Raw genomic sequence first — 20,262 nt, 5'->3', positions numbered from 1 at the left:
TTGTTATTTCAGGTGGTCATGAAATCACAATAGAATGACTTGATGAACGATCATGCAGAATTAAATGATCATAAATTTTTTTTGGCCTCCAAACGGCTCTGATCAGTGACTAATCTCGAGTGGTGTCTCTGCAGTCGGGCGGGGACCAGGAGAGGAAACACAAGCGGCGGCGTGGGGAGTACTACTCCATCCAGACCTCTTTGATTGTGGCCGCCTTGAAGAAGATGCTCCCCATTGGCCTTAACATGTGCACTCCAGGAGACCAGGAGCTCATCTCTCTGGCCAAAATACGCTACAGTCTGGTGAGCTTCTCAGATAGGACCTCAAAGAAATGCTGGTGCTAATGAAGTTATTACAGATGTTGCTCTTGATGGTGATGATCATCATCATGAACAAAAGTGGCTCATATTTTGACTTTATAAGAGAGAGGACCTTCAGTACACAGAGATAAGAATACAGGAGCTCCACTAAACCTTCATAGCTCTATTTTTGTCTGCACACCCACATGCAGTGATCTCCAGATCTGCTTCCCCTCCGGCTCAGTCACCTCGTTGTTTTAGCTGCTGTAACTTACTGTGCCAGACAGTCGTGTCATTTTATATCTGCTGCCCTCATCCTCTAAGTCACCAGACCTCGTATGTGTTTGAAGTTTTCGTGAAGAAAACCCATTCACAGAGATGCGGTGCAGTATTTCTGCTGTCCACAGTAATCCATCTTACAAGTATTATATTTCACAAATGTTTTTTCCCTTCGTAGAAAGACACAGATGAAGAAGTGAAGGAGCATCTACGACAGAATCTCCATCTCCAGGATAAGGTAAGCTGGATGTGGAGTGATGTACTGTATGTACTACCACTGCTGAGTACTGCAGAAATTGAGGAACTCCTGATCTACATTTGAATCTCCTCCACATGTGCCATAGAATCCACCTGCATGTTCCACAAGAGAAAGAATACCATCTTCATTCCAAAGTCGTCCTCTGTGCAGCTTTCTAACCGTGGTTCTGCCTGCTCCCACTAGGGGTCACCATAGTAGATCTCTGCCTCCGTCTCACCCGGTTTCCTTGAATCGTTGTTCCTTCACCACATCCATAAACCTCCTCTTCGCAGGCATGAGAATTCCACACAGATCTGAGGACATCAAAGTGAGATTGGTGTCCTGTAGCAGTTATGGTGATTGATGTGGCACACAATCACAGGTGGTGGATACACCACAAAACCTGTCCCTTTCAAAATAAGATAATCTGAAATCTAGCCAAACTGTCTTGTATTAAGCAAAAAAAAATCTGCCAATGGGGTAATAAAAAATTTGCTTGGTTTGAATTCTCAAAACTTGCAAAATGTCTAAGCTCTGAATAATCAAAATGTGCCTTAAAACTAGACAGAATTTTTATTTTAAGATTAGTCTCTGTCTTAAAATGAGGAAAACAATCTTATTCATTTGCTTGGATCATTTTACGGGGTTAAATACAGCTTGATATTAGCGAGAAAAAGTGAAATACATTTTCACAAAATAAGACATTTTTTTCTCGTGTAAAAAATGCCTGACGAGATTATTTTTCTATTTAGACAAAAATTAAGTCAAATTTTCTTTCAGCAAGTCTTTTTTCTTTATTTCTTAGATATCAGTTTTTGCAGTGTAACATGCACATTTATAATAGGTTAAAGTAGTTAGATATTGGCCAATCAGCATACCTGTAACAATAATTGTGATTGCTTCAGTTATGGTAATTGGCTGAAATATGAGTGTGTCCACTACTTAAAAATGTGCATCTTATGCAGCACTGTGAAACGCTGCACATGTCAGTCACCATCAATGCAGAACAACACGAGTCTTACACAAATCCAGATATCCATGAAGTGTTCTCATGGCAGCCTTCCAGCTCCATCCTCAGCATCCTTCTCCTCATATACCATCTTAATGTGTTCTCTCTCACTTTTGTCTCCAAACCGTCCTACCTGCATTGTTCCTCTGATGGCTCATTCCCAATCCTGCCTGTCCTCGTTATTCTCCAAAAAACAAAAAAAAAGTCACAGCGTCTCTTCACCTGTCTGCCACCTCCAGCTCCACCTGCCTCTCAGCCACATGACAGCTCACCACTGGGTGGGAAACTTTCCCTTTCACTCGTGCACATGTCCTATTTTCTGGAGTTTAAGTCGCACTTTTTTTTTTTTGTTTTGCATTATCAGCTCCTTAATTTGAGATTTGTTTTGCATTTTTATGTACTTTTATTATTGGCATTCATTCTTTTATTTAATTAGTGCTTTAATTCCTGGGAAACTCCAATATAAATGGTTATTATTAATATTACTACTGATAACAAACATGTTTTTTTTTTTTGGTATGTAATATATACTCTAAGTTGCAGGACCTCCAAAACTAGTAAAAAAACAAAAAAAAAAAAAAAACAGATGTACCCTTCTATGACTCCTGTCAGTCCGTCCTGCTTGTATCCCTCTTTTCACCACTTTCCACCACCTTCTCCATTACTTTGAACCGTTGACTCCATGAATTTAAACTCTTTCACCTTCACTGTCTCGAGTCTTTGCCGCCACATCGTTTTCCACCGTGATTCCTCTCATTCACACACATGAGGTCTCAAAGGACCATCGTAACCATTTTCTTAACAAATAAATAAAAAAATACAACGCCAGACATTAAAAGCTCGTCCTCTTGTCTTTCTTGGGTCACCTTGGTTTCGCTTCATTCTGCTTTTCCATTAAAATCGACTCACTGAAATTTGAAATATTCTGAGGAGAAGTAATCCATCACCATGAACCAGACTGCTGGGATTTCACCCTAAAGCTCGTATTTTTAGCGTGTTGGAAAGTGTGGAATGTCAAAAAGCTTTAAAGGCCTCTTAGTGCTGTTTAAAAATCTAACAAAGTAATTTAACACAGAGCTGCATTTTGATGAACACAAAAGACAAACATGGATCCAAAATGGATTTAGGATTTTTGTGAGGTGATGAGGTCACAGCCTTAACAGCAAACATAACTCAGTCTGTGAACATAACTGTTACCTACAAACATGTTGTTTGCAGTCCGATGATCCTGCGGTCCAGTGGCAGATGAACCTGTACAAGGACGTGGTGGTGAAGATTGAACCGGTGCACCCGGACCACACGGTGGACAGAGTTCAGAGCATCTCGGCTGCAGTCTTTCACCTGGAGCAGGTAAAAATCCACAATCCAGATTTGAGATGTACAGACACACATTAAACTACAACTAGGTAGAAACCGTGAAGCAAAGTGGAGTTTAATCTTTGGGTTGATGATATCATTTTAAAACCCACTAATTCCACAGATTACAGGACTTTTTCCGTCTACTACTCATTCAGTCATTCATTTTCTGACACTTAACTAGGTCCAAAAAAATACCCCAAAAACCTGCATTTCGTGTTTACTCAGGTTGTCTCTGTTTGATGTTTATATAAAAAATTTAAAGTGACGCACAAAACAAACTCCAGAGGGTCAAATTCCTCATCATTGGACTTCAAATAGCATACCATAGCACTTTAACACAACCACTGCTGACACAAAGTGCTGTACACTAAAACATACATTTAAATAAATGAATATAAAATACAATTTAAAAACTAAGTCTCGCTGGTGCCAAAAGACCAAAGAGAAAAAAAAAAATAGGTTTTTAAACGAACTTTAAAAATGGGCTGTGAAGGGGTCTCTCTAACAGACGAGGGCAAGCTGTTCCATAATTTAGGAGCAACAATAGAGAAGGCCAAGTCCCCTCTGAGCTCCTTCCTGGATCTCAGTACTTCTAGAAGCAGCTGGTCAACTGACCTGAGAGACCGACACGGTACATAAAGATGAAGCTCAGAGAGGTAAAGCAGGACAATACTGTGAAAAGATTTAAAAACTAACATAAGAATTTTAAAATGTACCCTAAAATATACAAGCAGCCAATGAAGTGAGGCCAGTACAGGTGATATATGATCTCGCTTTCAAGTTCCTGTCAAAAGTCGTGCAGCAGCATTTTGAACCAACTGCAGATGCAAACGTAGCGACTGATTGGCCAAAAGCAACAAGTAATTATTATTATATTACTGCGGTTTAATTTGACGTGTGCCTTGTCCTCTGTTAGGTGGAGCAGCCGCTGAGGAACAAGAAGCTGGTGTGGCAGAAGCTGTTGTCCAAACAGCGTAAGCGTGCCGTGGTGGCGTGTTTCCGCATGGCGCCGCTCTACAATCTACCCAGGTGAACCCCGTCTGCAGCCGAAAACCTCAATAGTTAAACGTTGACAGGCCCTGTTTACACACACACACACACACATACACACACACAGAGAAAAAGTTTGTTTTGTCTCACTCTAACCGTAACAGTTAGCAAGTATTGGTGGCGGGACGTTGATCTTGATTGTGTGCCCATATAAACCCCTCATCACCTCCCTAATGACATTCTCTCCTCTGTGTTGTTTTCTTGCATAACACGACATCATCCTCCCTCAGATACAAAAATAATAATTACTTCCTGAATGGCTATCGGGAGGTTTGGCTGGAAAGGGCGTTCAAAGCCTCCAGCTTTGACCGCCTGTTCTCCCTGCTGACGGTAAAGTGAAACTACAGGGCGAATGCTTCATCTCTTCAACCTCGCTCCATCCACCAGGCTGGGGATCAATCAGTTTTTGTTTTTTGTTTTTTCCTGCACTGTTGATTCTGATTGGTCAGTTAGCCTAACGAGTAATGAAAGTGTAAATGCACTGCTGCAGGTTTAACTCCAAGTGTACAAGTACCCTAAAGGAAGGAAGGAAAAGGACGAAGGAATGAAGAAAGACATGAAGAAAAACAAGATAAATGTGACTTTCAGTAGTCAACAAGTTTGATTATGTGATAACGTAATTTATATTTTAGCATTTAATTTTCTTTTTTTATGATGATTTTGAGATTTTTTGGGGATCAGGGTTATGCAATTTTGCAACAGTGTGCCACATCTGGAGTCATATTGTAACACGCGTAGACTGTACGTTTACATGCGGTCTTAAAGAACACGATCAGTTTTAAAACAATATGTGCAGTCAAACCATTTTGTGCCCAACTTACCTTTGACAACTGTCGTACAAATTGTTGAAAAGGAAACTAATACATATCAATGAGACCTGCGAAGTAAATGATCTCAACAAACATTTTTCCAGATTTTAAAAGTGTATTTATTAACAAATTGTTGCATTTTGATTGCTTAAGTATTGATTGCTTGGGTATTGTTTGGCCAGTGAGGGTACTTTTACTTTAAACGTGCGTGTAAACTTCAACAGGCACATTTCAATGTAGCAGGTAACCGAATATTTCAAGGAAATCTTTCAAATAGTGGCACAAGCAATAAACAAGATGAGATTTCTGATGTCCGCCAATTACTAGGGGAGCTACGACCACTACCTTTGCAGCCACCAGGACTAATCCAATCCAACTGTTTTAGGTTCCTTAGATGACCCTAAAACACAATCAGGATGTTACAAAATAAAAACTCAAGCCAAGTTATCCAAGATGGCCACCAAAATAGTTTTTTTTTCACTAAAACACCTTTAAACAACATATAAACAACTTCAATATCAGAGATTCAATGGGAAGACCATTGCAGGTCACAGCAAACTCATTTGTGCCTAAACTAAATTCATTCATGGGTTTAAGATTCAAAATGGCGTCCAAAATGGCCGCCAATAGACCCTTATCATTAAAATACATAGCAGGAACAAGCAATAGACTTAATAATGACAGAAATCATTGGTGTTTAAGTGAAAAAAAAAACCTCTTTTGGACTCCATCTTGGATAACTGCCTTGAGGCCAGTTTTTATTTTTGGGAACATCCTGATTGTGTTTTGGGGTCATCTAAGGAACCTAAAAAAGTTGTTTTGGTTTAGTCCTGGGGCGGGGGTGCAAAGGTAGAGGTCGTAGCTCCCCAAGTAAATCTGGATCCGGATCACCTCCAAAATTCATTGGAGACTTTCATGCCCTAATATCTATTTGTGGTGCAAATTTGGTGAGAATCCGTGAAGTAGTAGGTTTTGTTGTGTGTTTTACGTTTTCAAAGCCTATATAAAGTGAAATCTTGATCCAGAATCTGGATACAGATCATCTACAAAATTTAATGCAGTCTTCCATGGTCTTCCTGTGGTGGAAATTTTGTTAAAATTTGTGCAGTAGTTTTGACGTAATCCTGCTAAGAGACAAATAAATTACAAAGTGGCAATGATTTTATTACGTCCTTGGCGGACGTAATTAGACCATCTTTTGAAAAATCAAATTTTCAAAATGTCAGGCATTTTCCAAGATGGCCACCATGAATGTTAGGGAAATTATTTAATTGATAATTATGCACGGACTTGCCCACTCTTGATGGTCCTAGTGTGACAGAGGCCAGCAGGAGTCACTGTGCATGCGGTAGTCAAAAGGCCAAAGGATACCCTGACCACTCCAGCCAGAACCTGGGTTTTTAGCTGACTGGTCAGTGTCCACCTCATGCCAGAAATCAAGAGATTGCGTCCCAAGAATGAGTGAGTGGGAGGAGTCAAAAATACAACATAATGCAGAGCAAACCGCAACACTAGCATCAATTCATGCCTTCTTAACCATGTTGAATCCAAATTTGGAACTGCACAAGTCATTCTTCAACTCAAGCAGCTTTACCTCAGTGTTCCCACCAATATGTAGACCTGGATTTGATTCCTGGTCACACAGCACACCTCATCTGCATCATCACAGTCCAGGCATTGGCCAGAAAAGTCACCTGTGATGGACTGGCATCCCAGTTGTAGAGTCTCATCTGCTTGATGATGTGATATACAGGGATAAGGACCATCCTGATAAGTCTCAGGGCCTCTATAGGACTTATTTCTTTGCAAAAACCTACTTTTGGACTCCAGGATCACCCAGATTGGTCCATATGTTGGAATTCTGTGCAGTTCAATATGCCAGAATGGCGCCATTTTTACACAGGACGCCTGTGAAGAGGTCATACAGGTTATTATATTCAGTCTTCAATGATGTAGATTTGGTTGCTGAAAACATGTTTAATATGACTCCTTGAAGTACGTGTAGAAGATGTCATTCACCAAATGGATCCACTTGTTGCAAAAGTGCATTTCCCTCCTAAAGTGTGCATGTTGCTCTAATGGAAATAACTGGAGTTAATTCAGAGATCCAAAGTGACCAGTCAGAAGACCAGTCCGTGGGTCCCACATTGACCAATCACTACCCTGCCTGAATTGCACTTCCTGTAACCATTTCCTCCCCCCTACATCTCTCCTTCCTGTCTCCTCCAAAAACTCACCAGAACCCACCCTAATGCCACTGTACCTCCCTCCCCACTCCTCTCCATTCCTCCCTACCTTTCCTCACCTCCCCCTCCCTAGGCATCGCGCTATCAACCTCTTCATCCCGGCCTATCAGAGACTATGGATAGAGGCAGAGGAGTACTCCTTTGAGGAGAAGCTAGTTCAGGATCTGGCAGTAAGTACTGGGCTCATCTTGCCCTCGCCCCACGCGCCCTGCGTTGGCGCCTCTCTGCCAGTCCTGTCTGCCGAATGCTTCTTTAGCTCAGCGCCCAATGAGCCCTGGGAACACGCCCGGGTGGGGACCTCGCACAAAGCAACCAGGGTCACCCGCTCTAGGCGTGCAAAACCCTTCAAACAGAGATCCATCAGGGGTCAGAGGCTGCATGACCAACTCAGGAGACGCAGGGCCGGCGCTGGCGCTCACAGCTGTAGAAAAGCAGGCTATGGCTTTGTGACCGCAGTGGTAAGGAGGGCCGCTCGCTAGGAGACTGTCGCTAGCTGTTTGGCTGTCAGATCTGGATCCAACCCATCAGTTGTCTTTTCGCTGTACTCTGTAAGTCTGTAGTGGGTGTGAAGGTGACGATGCGTTCTGTGGCTGTGACGTCAGTGGCATGCTCGCGTAGTCATGTGAAGATCACAATTCATGTTCGATCCCTGAATGTAAATCCTAAACTGTTACTGGTTAGTTACTGTGTAATGAAGGAACTCGGTGTTTAGTCATTAACTGACGGTTTACGATACTGTCAGATCATCTGTGAACATGTCAAGAGTAACCTGTCAGTTTAGTCTCATCGATGTTTTAGTCCCTCTTTGTCAGGATCATTCTTCATGTTCAGCCATGTCACCAAATTGCTTGCTGCTTGCTTCTGTTTGTTGTAACACGCATGGATTTGAAAACTGGTTCCAACACAAGTCATTATTCATGCTAACATCTTGTCCTTCCGTGGAGCACCGGGACACGACAGACCCATCTGCATGCCTGTGCTCGCTGAATGTTTCTAATGTGTGAGTGGGTTCAGTGAGTATTTTTTGTAGAATTTGCCAAAGTATTGAAATGCTGACAGTTTGATGGGACGGTGGGGTGATTTGTTGTGATCGGATGAGGCTTTGAGCAGAGCTAACGGATCACATCTGTGGGCCTTTGCAGAAACGGCCGATGAAGATTGTGGAGGAGGAGGAAGAGGAGGTGGCTGAGATCCAGCCAGACCCTCTCCACCAGCTCATCCTCCACTTCAGCCACAACGCTCTGACGGAGAGAAGGTGAGACGGCTGCGAGGAGTGAAGCCTTGTGCCTCTAAACATCGTTAAGTCCTGTCGTGTTTCCTGTCGACTGATTGACAGTGATGTAGAGACCTTGAAAACATTCTGCGGAGGTTTTTTGGAGAAAATTTCAATCAAGGATTAATTGCCCACATGTTCACCACCAGACAGAGGAGGGTAGTCAAAAATCTGACTTTTATCCCCAAAAGAGCTTTATAATATCAGAAGGCAAGAATGTTAGAGGCTGCTGCATCCAACACGTGACAGAACCGCTCTGGGGCCTCGCTTCTAAAGCAGTGCATAGAATTCAAACGGGAAGGGTACATACGAACAAATGGACAAAGGAGAACGCCTCACAAATATTCAACCCTACACATGAAGCCCGAAGCGTGTTTTAACCCTATGGTCACATGAGCTGCAACTGACAGAGGCAAAGCTACAGTAGTGTTCAAAATAATAGTAGTGCAATGTGACTAAAAAGATTAATCCAGGTTTTGAGTATATTTCTTATTGTTACATGGGAAACAAGGTACCAGTAGATTCAGTAGATTCTCACAAATCCAACAAGACCAAGCATTCATGATATGCACACTCTTAAGGCTATGAAATTGGGCTATTAGTAAAAAAAAAAAAAAAAAAAGTAGAAAAGGGGGTGTTCACAATAATAGTAGTGTGGCATTCAGTCATTGAGTTCGTCAGTTTTGTGGAACAAACAGGTGTGAATCAGGTGTCCCCTATTTAAGGATGAAGCCAGCACCTGTTGAACATGCTTTTCTCTTTGAAAGCCTGAGGAAAATGGGATGTTCAAGACATTGTTCAGAAGAACAGCGCAGTTTGATTAAAAAGTTGATTGGAGAGGGGAAAACCTATACACAGGTGCAAAAAATTATAGCATGTTCATCTACAATGATCTCCAGTGCTTTAAAATGGACAAAAAAAACAGAGATGCATGGAAGAAAACGGAAAACAACCATCAAAATGGATAGAAGAATAACCAGAATGGCAAAGGCTCACCCATTGATCAGCTCCAGGATGATCAAAGACAGTCTGGAGTTACCTGTAAGTGCTGTGACAGTTAGAAGACGCCTGTGTGAAGCTAATTTATTTGCAAGAATCCCCCGCAAAGTCCCTCTGTTAAATAAAAGACATGTGCAGAAGAGGTTACAATTTGCCAAATAACACATCAACTGGCCTAAAGAGAAATGGAGGAATATTTTGTGGACTGATGAGAGTAAAATTGTTCTTTTTGGGTCCAAGGGCCGCAGACAGTTTGTGAGACGACCCGTAAACTCTGAATTCAAGCCACAGTTCACAGTGAAGACAGTGAAGCATGGTGGTGCAAGCATCATGATATGGGCATGTTTCTCCTACTATGGTGTTGGGCCTATCTATCGCATACCAGGTATCATGGATCAGTTTGGATATGTCAGAATACTTGAAGAGGTCATGTTGCCTTATGCTGAAGAGGACATGCCCTTGAAATGGGTGTTTCAACAAGACAGTGACCCCAAGTACACTAGTAAACCAGCAAAATCTTGGTTCCAAACCAACAAAATTAATGCCTTGCAGATGCGAAGAAATCATGAAAAACTGTGGCTATACAACTAAATACTAGTTTAGTGATTCACAGGATTGCTAAAAAAGCAGTTTGAACATAATAGTTTTGAGTTTGTAGCATCAACAGCAGATGCTACTATTATTGTGAACACCCCCTTTTCTACTTGTTTTTTTACTAATAGCCCAATTTCATAGCCTTAAGAATGTGCATATCATGAATGCTTGGTCTTGTTGGATTTGTGAGAATCTACTGAATCTACTGGTACCTTGTTTCCCATGTAACAATAAGAAATATACTCAAAACCTGCATGAATCGTTTTAGTCACATAGCACTATTATTGTGAACACTACTGTATGTAAAAACAATTTCAACATGTGAGATGACAATATTAAATGCAGTGAGTGGTGACGGTGATCCCACAAGTCTTTAAACCCAACCATTCACTCATGATGCTGCATGATTCTTCTGAAATTTGACATCACAATCACTGATGGACATAACTTTAAGCTTCAACAAGCTCACCACAAGAACCAGGATGAGACGTTCCAAGTAATAGATTAACTGGACAATTATTTATCATTAGTTGTCCCAGAATCCTTTGCACAGCTGTGACCTGCAGTGCATCCGGAAAGTATTCACAGCACTTTTTCTACATTTTATTGTGTTGCAGCCTTTTTCCAAAATGGAGTAAATTTAGTTTTCCTCTCACAATTCTACACTCAACATAATGACAATGTAAAAAAAGTTTTTTTTTTTTTTGCCAATTTCTTTTTTTTTTAAATAAAATAATCACACGTACATAAGTATTCAGTCTTTGCTCAATACACTGTTGGTGCAACTTTGGCAGCGATTACAGTCTCAAGTCTTCTTGAATATGATGCCACAAGCTTGGTGCACCTATCTTTGGGCAGTTTGGTCCATTCCTCTTTGCAGCACCTCTCAAGCTCCATCAGGTTGGATGGGGAGCGTCGGTGCACAGACATTTTCAGATCTCTCCAGAGATGTTCAGTCAGATTCAGGTCTTGGCTCTGGCTGGGCCACTCAAGGACATTCACAGAGTTGTCCTGAAGCCACTCCTTTGATATCTTGGCTGTGTGTTTAGGGTCATTGTCCTGCTGAAAGATGAACCGTTGCCCCAGTCTGAGGTCAAGAGCGCTCTGGAGCAGGTTTTCATCCAGGATGTCTCTGTACATTGCTGCATTCATCTTTCCCTCAATCCTGACTAGTCTCCCAGTTCCTGCTGCTGAAAAACATCCCCACAGCATGATGCTACCACCACCATGCTTCACTGTAGTGATGGTGCCTGGTTTCCTACAAACATGACGCCAAAGAGTTCAGTCTTTGTCTCAGCAGAACAGAGAATTTTTTTTCTCCACGTCTGAGGTCCTTCTGGTGCCTTTTGTGAAACTCCAGGTGGGCTGCCATGTGCCTTTTACTAAGGAGTGGCTTCCATCTGGCCACTCTGCCATACAGGCCTTGATTGGTGGATTGCTGCAGAGATGGTTGTCCTTCTGGAAGGTTCTCCTCTCTCCACAGAGGAATGCTGGAGCTCTGACAGAGTGACCATTGGGTTCTTCGTCACCTCCCTGACTAAGGTCCTTCTCCCCCGATCGCTCAGTTTAGACAGGCGGCCAGCTACAAGAAGAGTCCTGGTGGTTCTGAACTTCTTCCATTTGTGGATGATGCAGCCCACTGTGCTCACTGGGACCTTCAAAGCAGCAGAAATGTTTCTGTATCCTTCCCCACATTTGTGCCTCGAGACAATCCTGAATCAAAGATCTATAGACAATTTCTTTGGCTTCATGTTTGCTTTGTGCTCTGACATGTTTTGTCAACTGTGGGACCTTATATGTAGACAGGTGTGTGTTTTTCCAAATCATGTCCAATCAACTGACTTTACTCCAGGTGAACTCCAGTTAAGCTGTAGAAACATCTCAATGATGTTCAGTGGAATGAAGAGGCACCTGAGCTCAATTTTGAGCTTCATGACAAAGACTGTGAATACTGATGTACATGTGATTTCTTAGATTTTTGTTGCTTTTAATAAATTTGCAAAATTAATTTACTTTATAAGGCTGTAACATAACAAAATGTGGAAAAAGTGAAGCACTGTGAATACTTTCCAGATGCTCTGTGTATTAACTTTAATTGCATCTTCTTTGACTCCATCTTCTTGTTTTTGCTCCTCTGCTATCACTCATTTATTGAATCCATATGGAACATTATTTAGAGATTATGTTCTATAAAATACAGTTTGTGAACTTCAGACAGTAACAACGTGCAACTTTGCTTTCAGCCACTTGCAAGAAGATCCTTTGTACATTGCGTATGCAGATATGATGGCAAAGGTAATGAATTAATGGTGTTCACTAAAATTCACAACTCTTCTGATAAAAATCCCAAAAATGAGTTGTGACTGACGAATCTGTCTTGTGTCCTCAGAGCTGTGCAGAGGACGAGGAGGAAGAAGAAGAGGAAGAAAAAGAGAAAACATTTGAGGTATGGATTGAAAACCTTAAATTCTTTTGGACATTTCCACGTTGTCCTCAGCTCTCCTTTAAGATGAAGATGATACTACATTACCCGTTACCATGGTTATCACACTGTCATGGTGCTCATGTGCCTCTGTGTGTGTTTTTTTTTTCATCAGGAAAAAGAGATGGAAAAGCAGAAGACCCTGTATCAGCAGGCTCGGCTCCACGCTCGCGGGGCTGCTGAGATGGTGCTGCAGATGATCAGCGCCGCTAAAGGTAATCGAGTCACGGCTCGTTCACCCAGGCTCATCAGTCGCTTCCCACCTAACAAACTTTTCTTGGCCTTTTAGCTGATTATCTTCCCCGGGGCAGGTTTGATTCAGAGACTGAAATGAAAACTTCACCTGCACCAGCAGAGCTATCACTTACCACCTATCCTGGATTCCAGAGAACTGTTAGGACGCGATGATAGTTGCCTCAAGAAGAGACAGCTGCTATTACTGCTGCTACTAGTTTTACTTTTAGGGCAACACAGTGGCTTAGTGGTTAGCACTGTTTGCCTCACAGCAAAAAGATCATAAGTCCAATTCCCACCTGTGGCCTTTGTATATGGAGTTTGCATGTTCTTCCTGTGTTTGTGTGGGTTTCCTCCGGGTGCTCTGGTTTCCTCCCATATTTAAGGACATGCAGGTTAGGTGAATTGGAAACTTGATAATTGTCCAGGTCTCCCTTGCAAAACAGGTCTCAATCTCAATGGGACTAACCTGGTTAAATTAAGAATTTAATTAATTAAATACTGTTACTTGCAAAACTGAGTAGGTAAAAAGTTCAAAGGAAAGAGAAGAGAAGAGGAGAGGAGAGGCGATGGTCTAGTGGTTGGGCTTGAGACCAGAGGATCCTCAGTTCAAGTCCCAGCCTGACTGGAAAATCACTAAGGGCCCTTGGGGAAGGTCCTTAATCCCCTAGTTGCTCCTGGCGTGTAGTGGGCGCCTTGTATCGGGGTGAATGTGAGGCATTGATGTGTAAAGCACTTTGAGCATCTGATGCAGATGGAACAGCGCAATATAAATACAGTCCATTTACCATTTAGAAGAGAAAAGTATGACACCAACCTTTTAGCACACTTGCTGATGATGATTCAGCACAAAAGTGTCTCTCCCCTTAAATACTACTGTTACGAGTACCACAAAAGTGCTCGATAATCTTTGTCACTCCCTCGATGTCAAAGTATTTGTGTGTCATGTTTGGGTCGATTATGTGGTGCTGTTTGTACGCTAGAGGGACACGTGCATCCGTGTGTTTCATAGCCAAAGGTTCTGTTCTGTCCATTTCCACAAAATAACAAAATAAATGTTTGATTTTGTTCTGCAGTCACTATGTGGTGGTGGTGGTGGTGGGGGTGGGGGGTGGGGTGGAGGACTATCCCAGCATGCACTGGGTAAGAGCACACAGCAGACTGCCAGTGCATTAGGTCCATAAATGTTTGGACACTGATGAGCTTTTGTTTGATGAACAGTCTACCACACAAACTATGAGCTCACATTAGAGTGTCAGAGTTGCGGTCCGTAAGAATTTGGACAGTGACAAGGTTTTTTTTATTTTTTTAATGGCCATTTTTATGCACATTCCCTCCGTCTCCGTTTTCAGAATCCATTGTTGGACACGCCCCAAATGTACTTGTGCTGTGTACTTTAGGCCGTGCATGATGGATCATCAACAAAATTGCCCTTGGTTATTCACGCCACACGTTCTTATTCTGTGTGCTGCATTTCATTTGTTGAAGGCTCTGACTTTATTTTTCTTGATTTCCAGCCAAAGCGGCTCCAGTCTGAGTTCTTTGTCCCGAGTTGCATTTTTAATCTGTTATATTCCTCAACCGTCAGGTCGTCTGGGCCCCATGGTGACCTGCACCCTCAAACTAGGCATCTCCATCCTCAATGGAGGCAACGTGCAAGTTCAGCAGGTCAGAGCTGAAAACTCAAAACACGTAACACTAAAACCAACAGCATCTACCATGAATCTGTGAATTTTTGATTATATTTAATTTAAATGTTGTTATTTTCATCTTTATTCCAGAAAATGCTTGATTACCTGAAGGAGAAAAGAGATGCAGGCTTTTTCAAAAGTCTGTCAGGACTCATGCAGTCTTGCAGGTACGGCAGCTTCCTGTTGTTCAAGGAACTTCAGGCCAGCCAACAGTATGTGAACGCTGAATTTCTTTCCTCTAGTGTCCTGGACTTGAATGCATTTGAGAGACAGAACAAAGCAGAAGGACTCGGGATGGTGACAGAGGAAGGATCAGGTAGGTGGAAACACATCCAACTACTTTTCTGTTTTGATATTCTACCTTTTTTTCTGTTCAGTCGTTTTAGCTTTCAACACTTTTCTTTTCCCCCACTCTACTTAAAATAGTCTACTCTCCTGTGCTTAGCTGATACTGAATTACAACCCCAAATCAGGAAAAACTTGGATCAATACGGAAAATGCAAATCTAAAACAACAACAACACACACACACACACACACACACACACACACACACACACACACACACACACACACACACACAGATAGCAGTAATTTCTATGTTTATATTAGCTTATGTTTGGTTGCAGATATCATGATCTGGAGATGTTTCATGTTTTGTGTGGTCAGTTTTATTTTATTTCTCTATAGATCTGCAGCACATTTGAAAAAATTGGGATTGTGGCAATTTAGGGCTAGTAATGAAGTAAAACAAGTGAAATAATGATGTTCTTACAAACAGGTGATGTCAGCAGGTCATAATTATCATGATTCAGTCCAAAGGCAGTATCTATGAAAGGCTGAGTCTTTGAGCAGCAAAGATGGGCAGAGGAGCTCCAGTTTATTCACAAATGTATGAGGAAAGATGGGGCGAGATTTGCATATTTCTCCTTCACAGTGTATAATACCATTAATTAATTCAAGGAAGCTTGGAGGAATTTCAGTGTATAAAGGACAAGAGCCCATGATGTCCAATCCCTCAGACAGCACTGCATCAAGAACACTCATTCATCAATAGCTGATATAACCACATGGGCAAGGGATTACTTTGATTACTTTGTGGGATTACTTTCTGTCGCCGCTGTATCATGCACACCTGTCTGATTGTGTCCCTCCTGACAGCAGATGGAATGTTTTGTGGTTCCCGATTTCGTTTTTTGGTCATGGGTTTTCAGCCGGTTCCTGCCTCTTTTACCCAACTTCGTTTTTTTTGTGAACAAGCCATTAAACTTGTCCAGAAGCGGCTTCAACTTCTCTGGGATCTGAGGTATCTGGGTTGGACCATCACACAGTGGAAACATGTATTGTGGTCAGATGAATCCACTATTCCAGATCTTTTTTTTTTAGAAGTGGATGCTGTGCTCTGGTGGAGAGACAAAAAGGACCATCCAGACTGTTAATCAAGCATCAAGTCCCAAAAGCCAGGGTTTGTCATTGTATGGGATTGTGTCAGTGCCCTTGGCAAAGGTAATTTACACTGTGACGGCAGCCAGGGGCAGAGCTAGACTTTTTTCCTTGGGATGGCCAGAGGGTGGCCAAAGCTATTTCAGGGGGTCCACAATTAATTTCTTTCTTTATCAGTTATGTTGAAATATATTAAAGTAGCTAAATATTAAGCACGAGATGAGATTGTTGTATGTAATTTGCCAGCATTAACAGTGCACAAAATGTAAAAAACAATTTTTCAACAGCACCACCACCATGACACCGTTTTGACATGAATGAAAATGCACACACACACACACAATTAATTTATATCAAGTTGTAGAGATTTGCTTTCAGTTTGAGTTTAAGGATGATAATTTTAGAAATTTTTATTTTTTGTATTTGAAATGGCATAAAAGATTTAAAAATGTGTGAAATACCAAGTGTTCCATTACGTTTGAGGGCAATTGAGAAACAGTCGGGGGCATGTGTATGTTTAAGTGAAATGCATCATCCTGGTGTCACTCAGAGAGCAAAATTAAGAGGTTATTAAAAAAAAAAAGTCCTTCCAGTCCTTATTGGACTTATTAAACATATTTTCTTCTAGATTGTGTTTATTCAAATAACTACTAACTGTCTTTACTTATCAATAAAAGACTCGACTTCTAGATGTCTTGTGCTGTTGAACGTAACCGCTGTGCAACAATCATTAAATGAGGTGTTAATGATGTAACTCACCGCCTTTCTTCCTGTCACCGCTCTCAGCTCACTCCACCGCACCTAGCACCGCAGCACCATGGTGAAATTAGTTTCAGGTTGGATATTAATGGATATTCATTGTGGCTGCAACAGTGTCGTTGCTTACTGATGAAGCAACTTTGTCCATTCAGTGTCCAGAGCCTTTATACAGAATAGAGGAGGAGTAAAGTAGCTGTATTTCATTCAGCCTGAGCATCTTACATCTCATATAACCCAACAGAGCATGAATCAGCTGGCTGTCTGCTAGTTTCAGTTGTCTAAAATCACTGGAGAAACGCATATATACAAGACAACCCGAATAACTTTGGCGTCATTAGGAATCCGTGGTTCGGGCGACACATCCAGATTCAAATCTGACTCAAGGCGAAGATTTTTCTTCTCCTAGTAAGGTGCATTAGAACTCTGTGGTACACAGCACCAGCTACTGTACAGGAGGAACCTAGCAGTCAGTTGGTGTCACCGATTTCAACATGCAGCTGGCTTCTTTCGACCAGATGTGTGGTGCTGTGACATGTCAATCACTGGGGGGGGCACCTGGGGTGTCTAATCAGATTTCAGGCGGGTCCAGTACCACCCTGGCCTCCTCTCTACCGTCGCCCTTGATGGAAGCATTAATGCAGAAAAATACATTGAGATTCTAGAGCAACATATGTTGCCTTCAAGACGGCATGTTTTCCAGGAGAGTCCATACATTTTTCACCAAGACTCTACAAAACCCCATTCTGCACACATTACAAAGACATGGCTGCAGAAGAAGAGGATGCAGGCACTGCACTGGCCCACATGCAGTCCTGAATTGTGCCCAATAGAGAACGTATGGAGAACTTTGGAATGAAAAACGTAGCATCGACCCCATGCTGTTGCTCACCTTGTGCTTCCAGGAAGAATGAGTAAAAATAACACCGGAACACATCTCAGTGTTCCGTGTTAAAGTAGTAAAGGCTTTAGCACCCCAACTTTTTTTGTAATGTGTTGCAGACCTGAAATGCAGGACTTGACATGTCAACAAATGAAGCTGAGCAGAAAAACATCATGAAATGTCTTTGGTCCATACGGTCTACAGTGAAATAAGTCCAAGTAAATGTAAGAATCACTTGATTTTTCTTTCTTTCTTCAAATTTCCAATTTGTTCCAGCTATTTCTAATTAGGGGTTGGATGACAACTCACCATATTTTTCTTTATCTTGTATTTTCCTTTGTAGTTGAATTTTCATGAAGAAAGAAACGGAGTACACAAAACTGGGCAATACAGTTTGGAAAATAAGACAAACTGGACATTCAATGAAAGCTTCACCACATGCAACATTTTGACCAACAAATCTTCTTCTGGCAAACATCCAAACAGTTGCTAACAGAGCTCCAAATTCCCACATGATGAATTTAACCTCACCAAGAATGTGTATTTATACTGCAACGATTTCAGACTAAATTAATTCTTACCCGGTGGCGTATATTATGACGCAGGTCTTCCTCCTCCTCGTGGCAAAGTGGCTCCACCTCCCAACAATGTGTACTTGGTACATTTGTTTGAATTGATGACCTTGGAATCTGATGTTCTCTAGAAATTACTCCAAGAGACATTGTTAGCTTGTGAAAATTTATGATCCTCTTTCTCACATCACCACAGAGCTCCTTGGACTTTCTTTGTTCTGTGTATTGGTTAATCCAAGACGTTAAATCAAGTCTGGGAGCACGTGCTGCCAATTGCTGAATTGACCAACAGAGATCTGGGAATGGACTGATTGGCTGGTTTGACCAAGGATCCAGCCAACCGGTCCATTCCTACATGCCTGTTGGTCAATCCAGTGATTGCTGGCGAACAAACCATTTTAATGTTTGCACAGAGAAGATACTGGCTGTAGTCATAATGACTAATGGGTTCATTTCAGAAAACCCAAAATCCATTCAAACTTGTGAGCCAGATTCTTGTTTTGTTTTGGGTTTTTTTTATGTTTCTTGTACAATTATTTTGCACCAGAAGAAGAGTTGAAATAAATCACATCAAGTCCAGCATTGATGTGACATCTGTGTCTGTGATGAGGGTTTTTAAATATCTGACCACATTCCTACTCTCCAGCAGGTCCACGCGGTTCTGAAAATCTGCTGACCTCTGCTGGTGGTCACATGTTCATTCCCTCTGCTTTCTCTCTGCCATTTAAACACAACATTTATCTCCTGTTTGTCAAAATAATAAAATAAAATTATCTCCTCCTTCCAAAATTGATGGGAATTTTATTGAATTACTTTGTGCACCAACGTGTCAAATCAACACTCAACTATTGCAACTATTTGCAAACATCATGTGGGAGAATTAGTATAAAATATTAAGTATAAACATTTGTTTTATTTATTCTGTTTGCTATATATATATATATATATATATATAATTTGTTATAGTTATTTTGTAAGTACTGTTCATGTGTATTTTTAGAAATCATAAATGTCCTGAAGTTAAATGCAGTGAGAGTTTTGTGAATCTGTTTTAGCTGATAAATTATTTCTACAGGCTTTGAGGCTGAGATAAATGTTTGTACTTAGAATCGATGTCATTTCATGCACGACGTTTTTCGCCGTCTGCCGCTCGTTAATTCCTGCAGCGTCACGTTGCAGCTTCAAGCTCTTAGCATGTTTGGTTCTGTTCTGGTCCATCTCATGTGGATTTGCACACATCAGTTCAGTGTTTAGCTGTGACTCAGAATGTTTTGATCGTATTTCTTCAGGTTTGCATTGACACCATCGGGTCCATAAGTATTTGGACAGTGGCCGTTTTTGTGATGATGTCTCTGTAGACCACCGCAGTGGAACTGATGTGTTTGTTTTAGACTTTCAGCTTTAATTTGAAGAGTTTAACAAAAAATATTCCAGTACCTATTTAAAATATCACATAAGCTATTTAGTAGTAACTCACCTCAAGCTTTATGTATGTGCAGAGATGCACAAATTCATCTGGATGGAGGATCAAGGGCCAAATGGGAATGTTTAATTACATATATATATACAACTTAAAATATTTTTTACAAAATGACCTTTATAAATGTAATATAAACATTCAAAGTAATGCAAAGACCACTGTTTAATCTGCTGAACAATAATTCATTGATTTTTCTGAGAATTTATTAATTTTCTTGGTGTCCCGAAACAAAAGGAGTCTGGACTAAATGTGGCCCACGGACCCCACATTGACACCTTTGTCAGGCGTATCAGACTATTTCACCCCATGAACAGGCAGAAAAACTCTGCTGTTTCTACTTTCTGCTGCCTCACGATAGCGATGCACCGACACTATACCTCTGCTCGTTTTAAGACCATCTTGCCCACGAGAGCCCAGATGAGCGCAGGTTTAATTGCTGATTAAGTAACTCAAGTACTGTGCATAAAAACAACTGCATTGGATGGAAACCAGCAGCAACAGTCACTGTGCGTTGTTTTGCGTCAGGCAAACAATAAAACCCATAATGTTTGTTTTTGGCCACCATGT

General features: G+C 41.4%; 1 protein-coding gene across 1 annotated transcript in view; it reads left to right on the top strand.

Moving 5' to 3' along the window:
• LOC117502832 (ryanodine receptor 3-like) overlaps window positions 1-20,262 on the top strand; it is a 175,561-nt gene that overhangs the window by 122,568 nt on the left and 32,731 nt on the right. Inside the window, 12 exon segments of the mRNA XM_034161947.1 lie at window positions 135-302; window positions 757-816; window positions 3,044-3,175; window positions 4,101-4,213; window positions 7,363-7,747; window positions 8,432-8,544; window positions 12,399-12,450; window positions 12,545-12,601; window positions 12,753-12,852; window positions 14,460-14,539; window positions 14,653-14,729; window positions 14,805-14,878. Coding sequence (XP_034017838.1) covers window positions 135-302; window positions 757-816; window positions 3,044-3,175; window positions 4,101-4,213; window positions 7,363-7,747; window positions 8,432-8,544; window positions 12,399-12,450; window positions 12,545-12,601; window positions 12,753-12,852; window positions 14,460-14,539; window positions 14,653-14,729; window positions 14,805-14,878 — 1,411 coding nt within the window.

Source organism: Thalassophryne amazonica, chromosome 21 (genome assembly GCF_902500255.1).
Source record: "Thalassophryne amazonica chromosome 21, fThaAma1.1, whole genome shotgun sequence".
NCBI classification, from domain to species: Eukaryota; Metazoa; Chordata; class Actinopteri; order Batrachoidiformes; family Batrachoididae; genus Thalassophryne; species Thalassophryne amazonica.
Note: the sequence above shows the minus strand (reverse complement) of the source record. Positions and strands in the feature narration are given on the sequence as shown.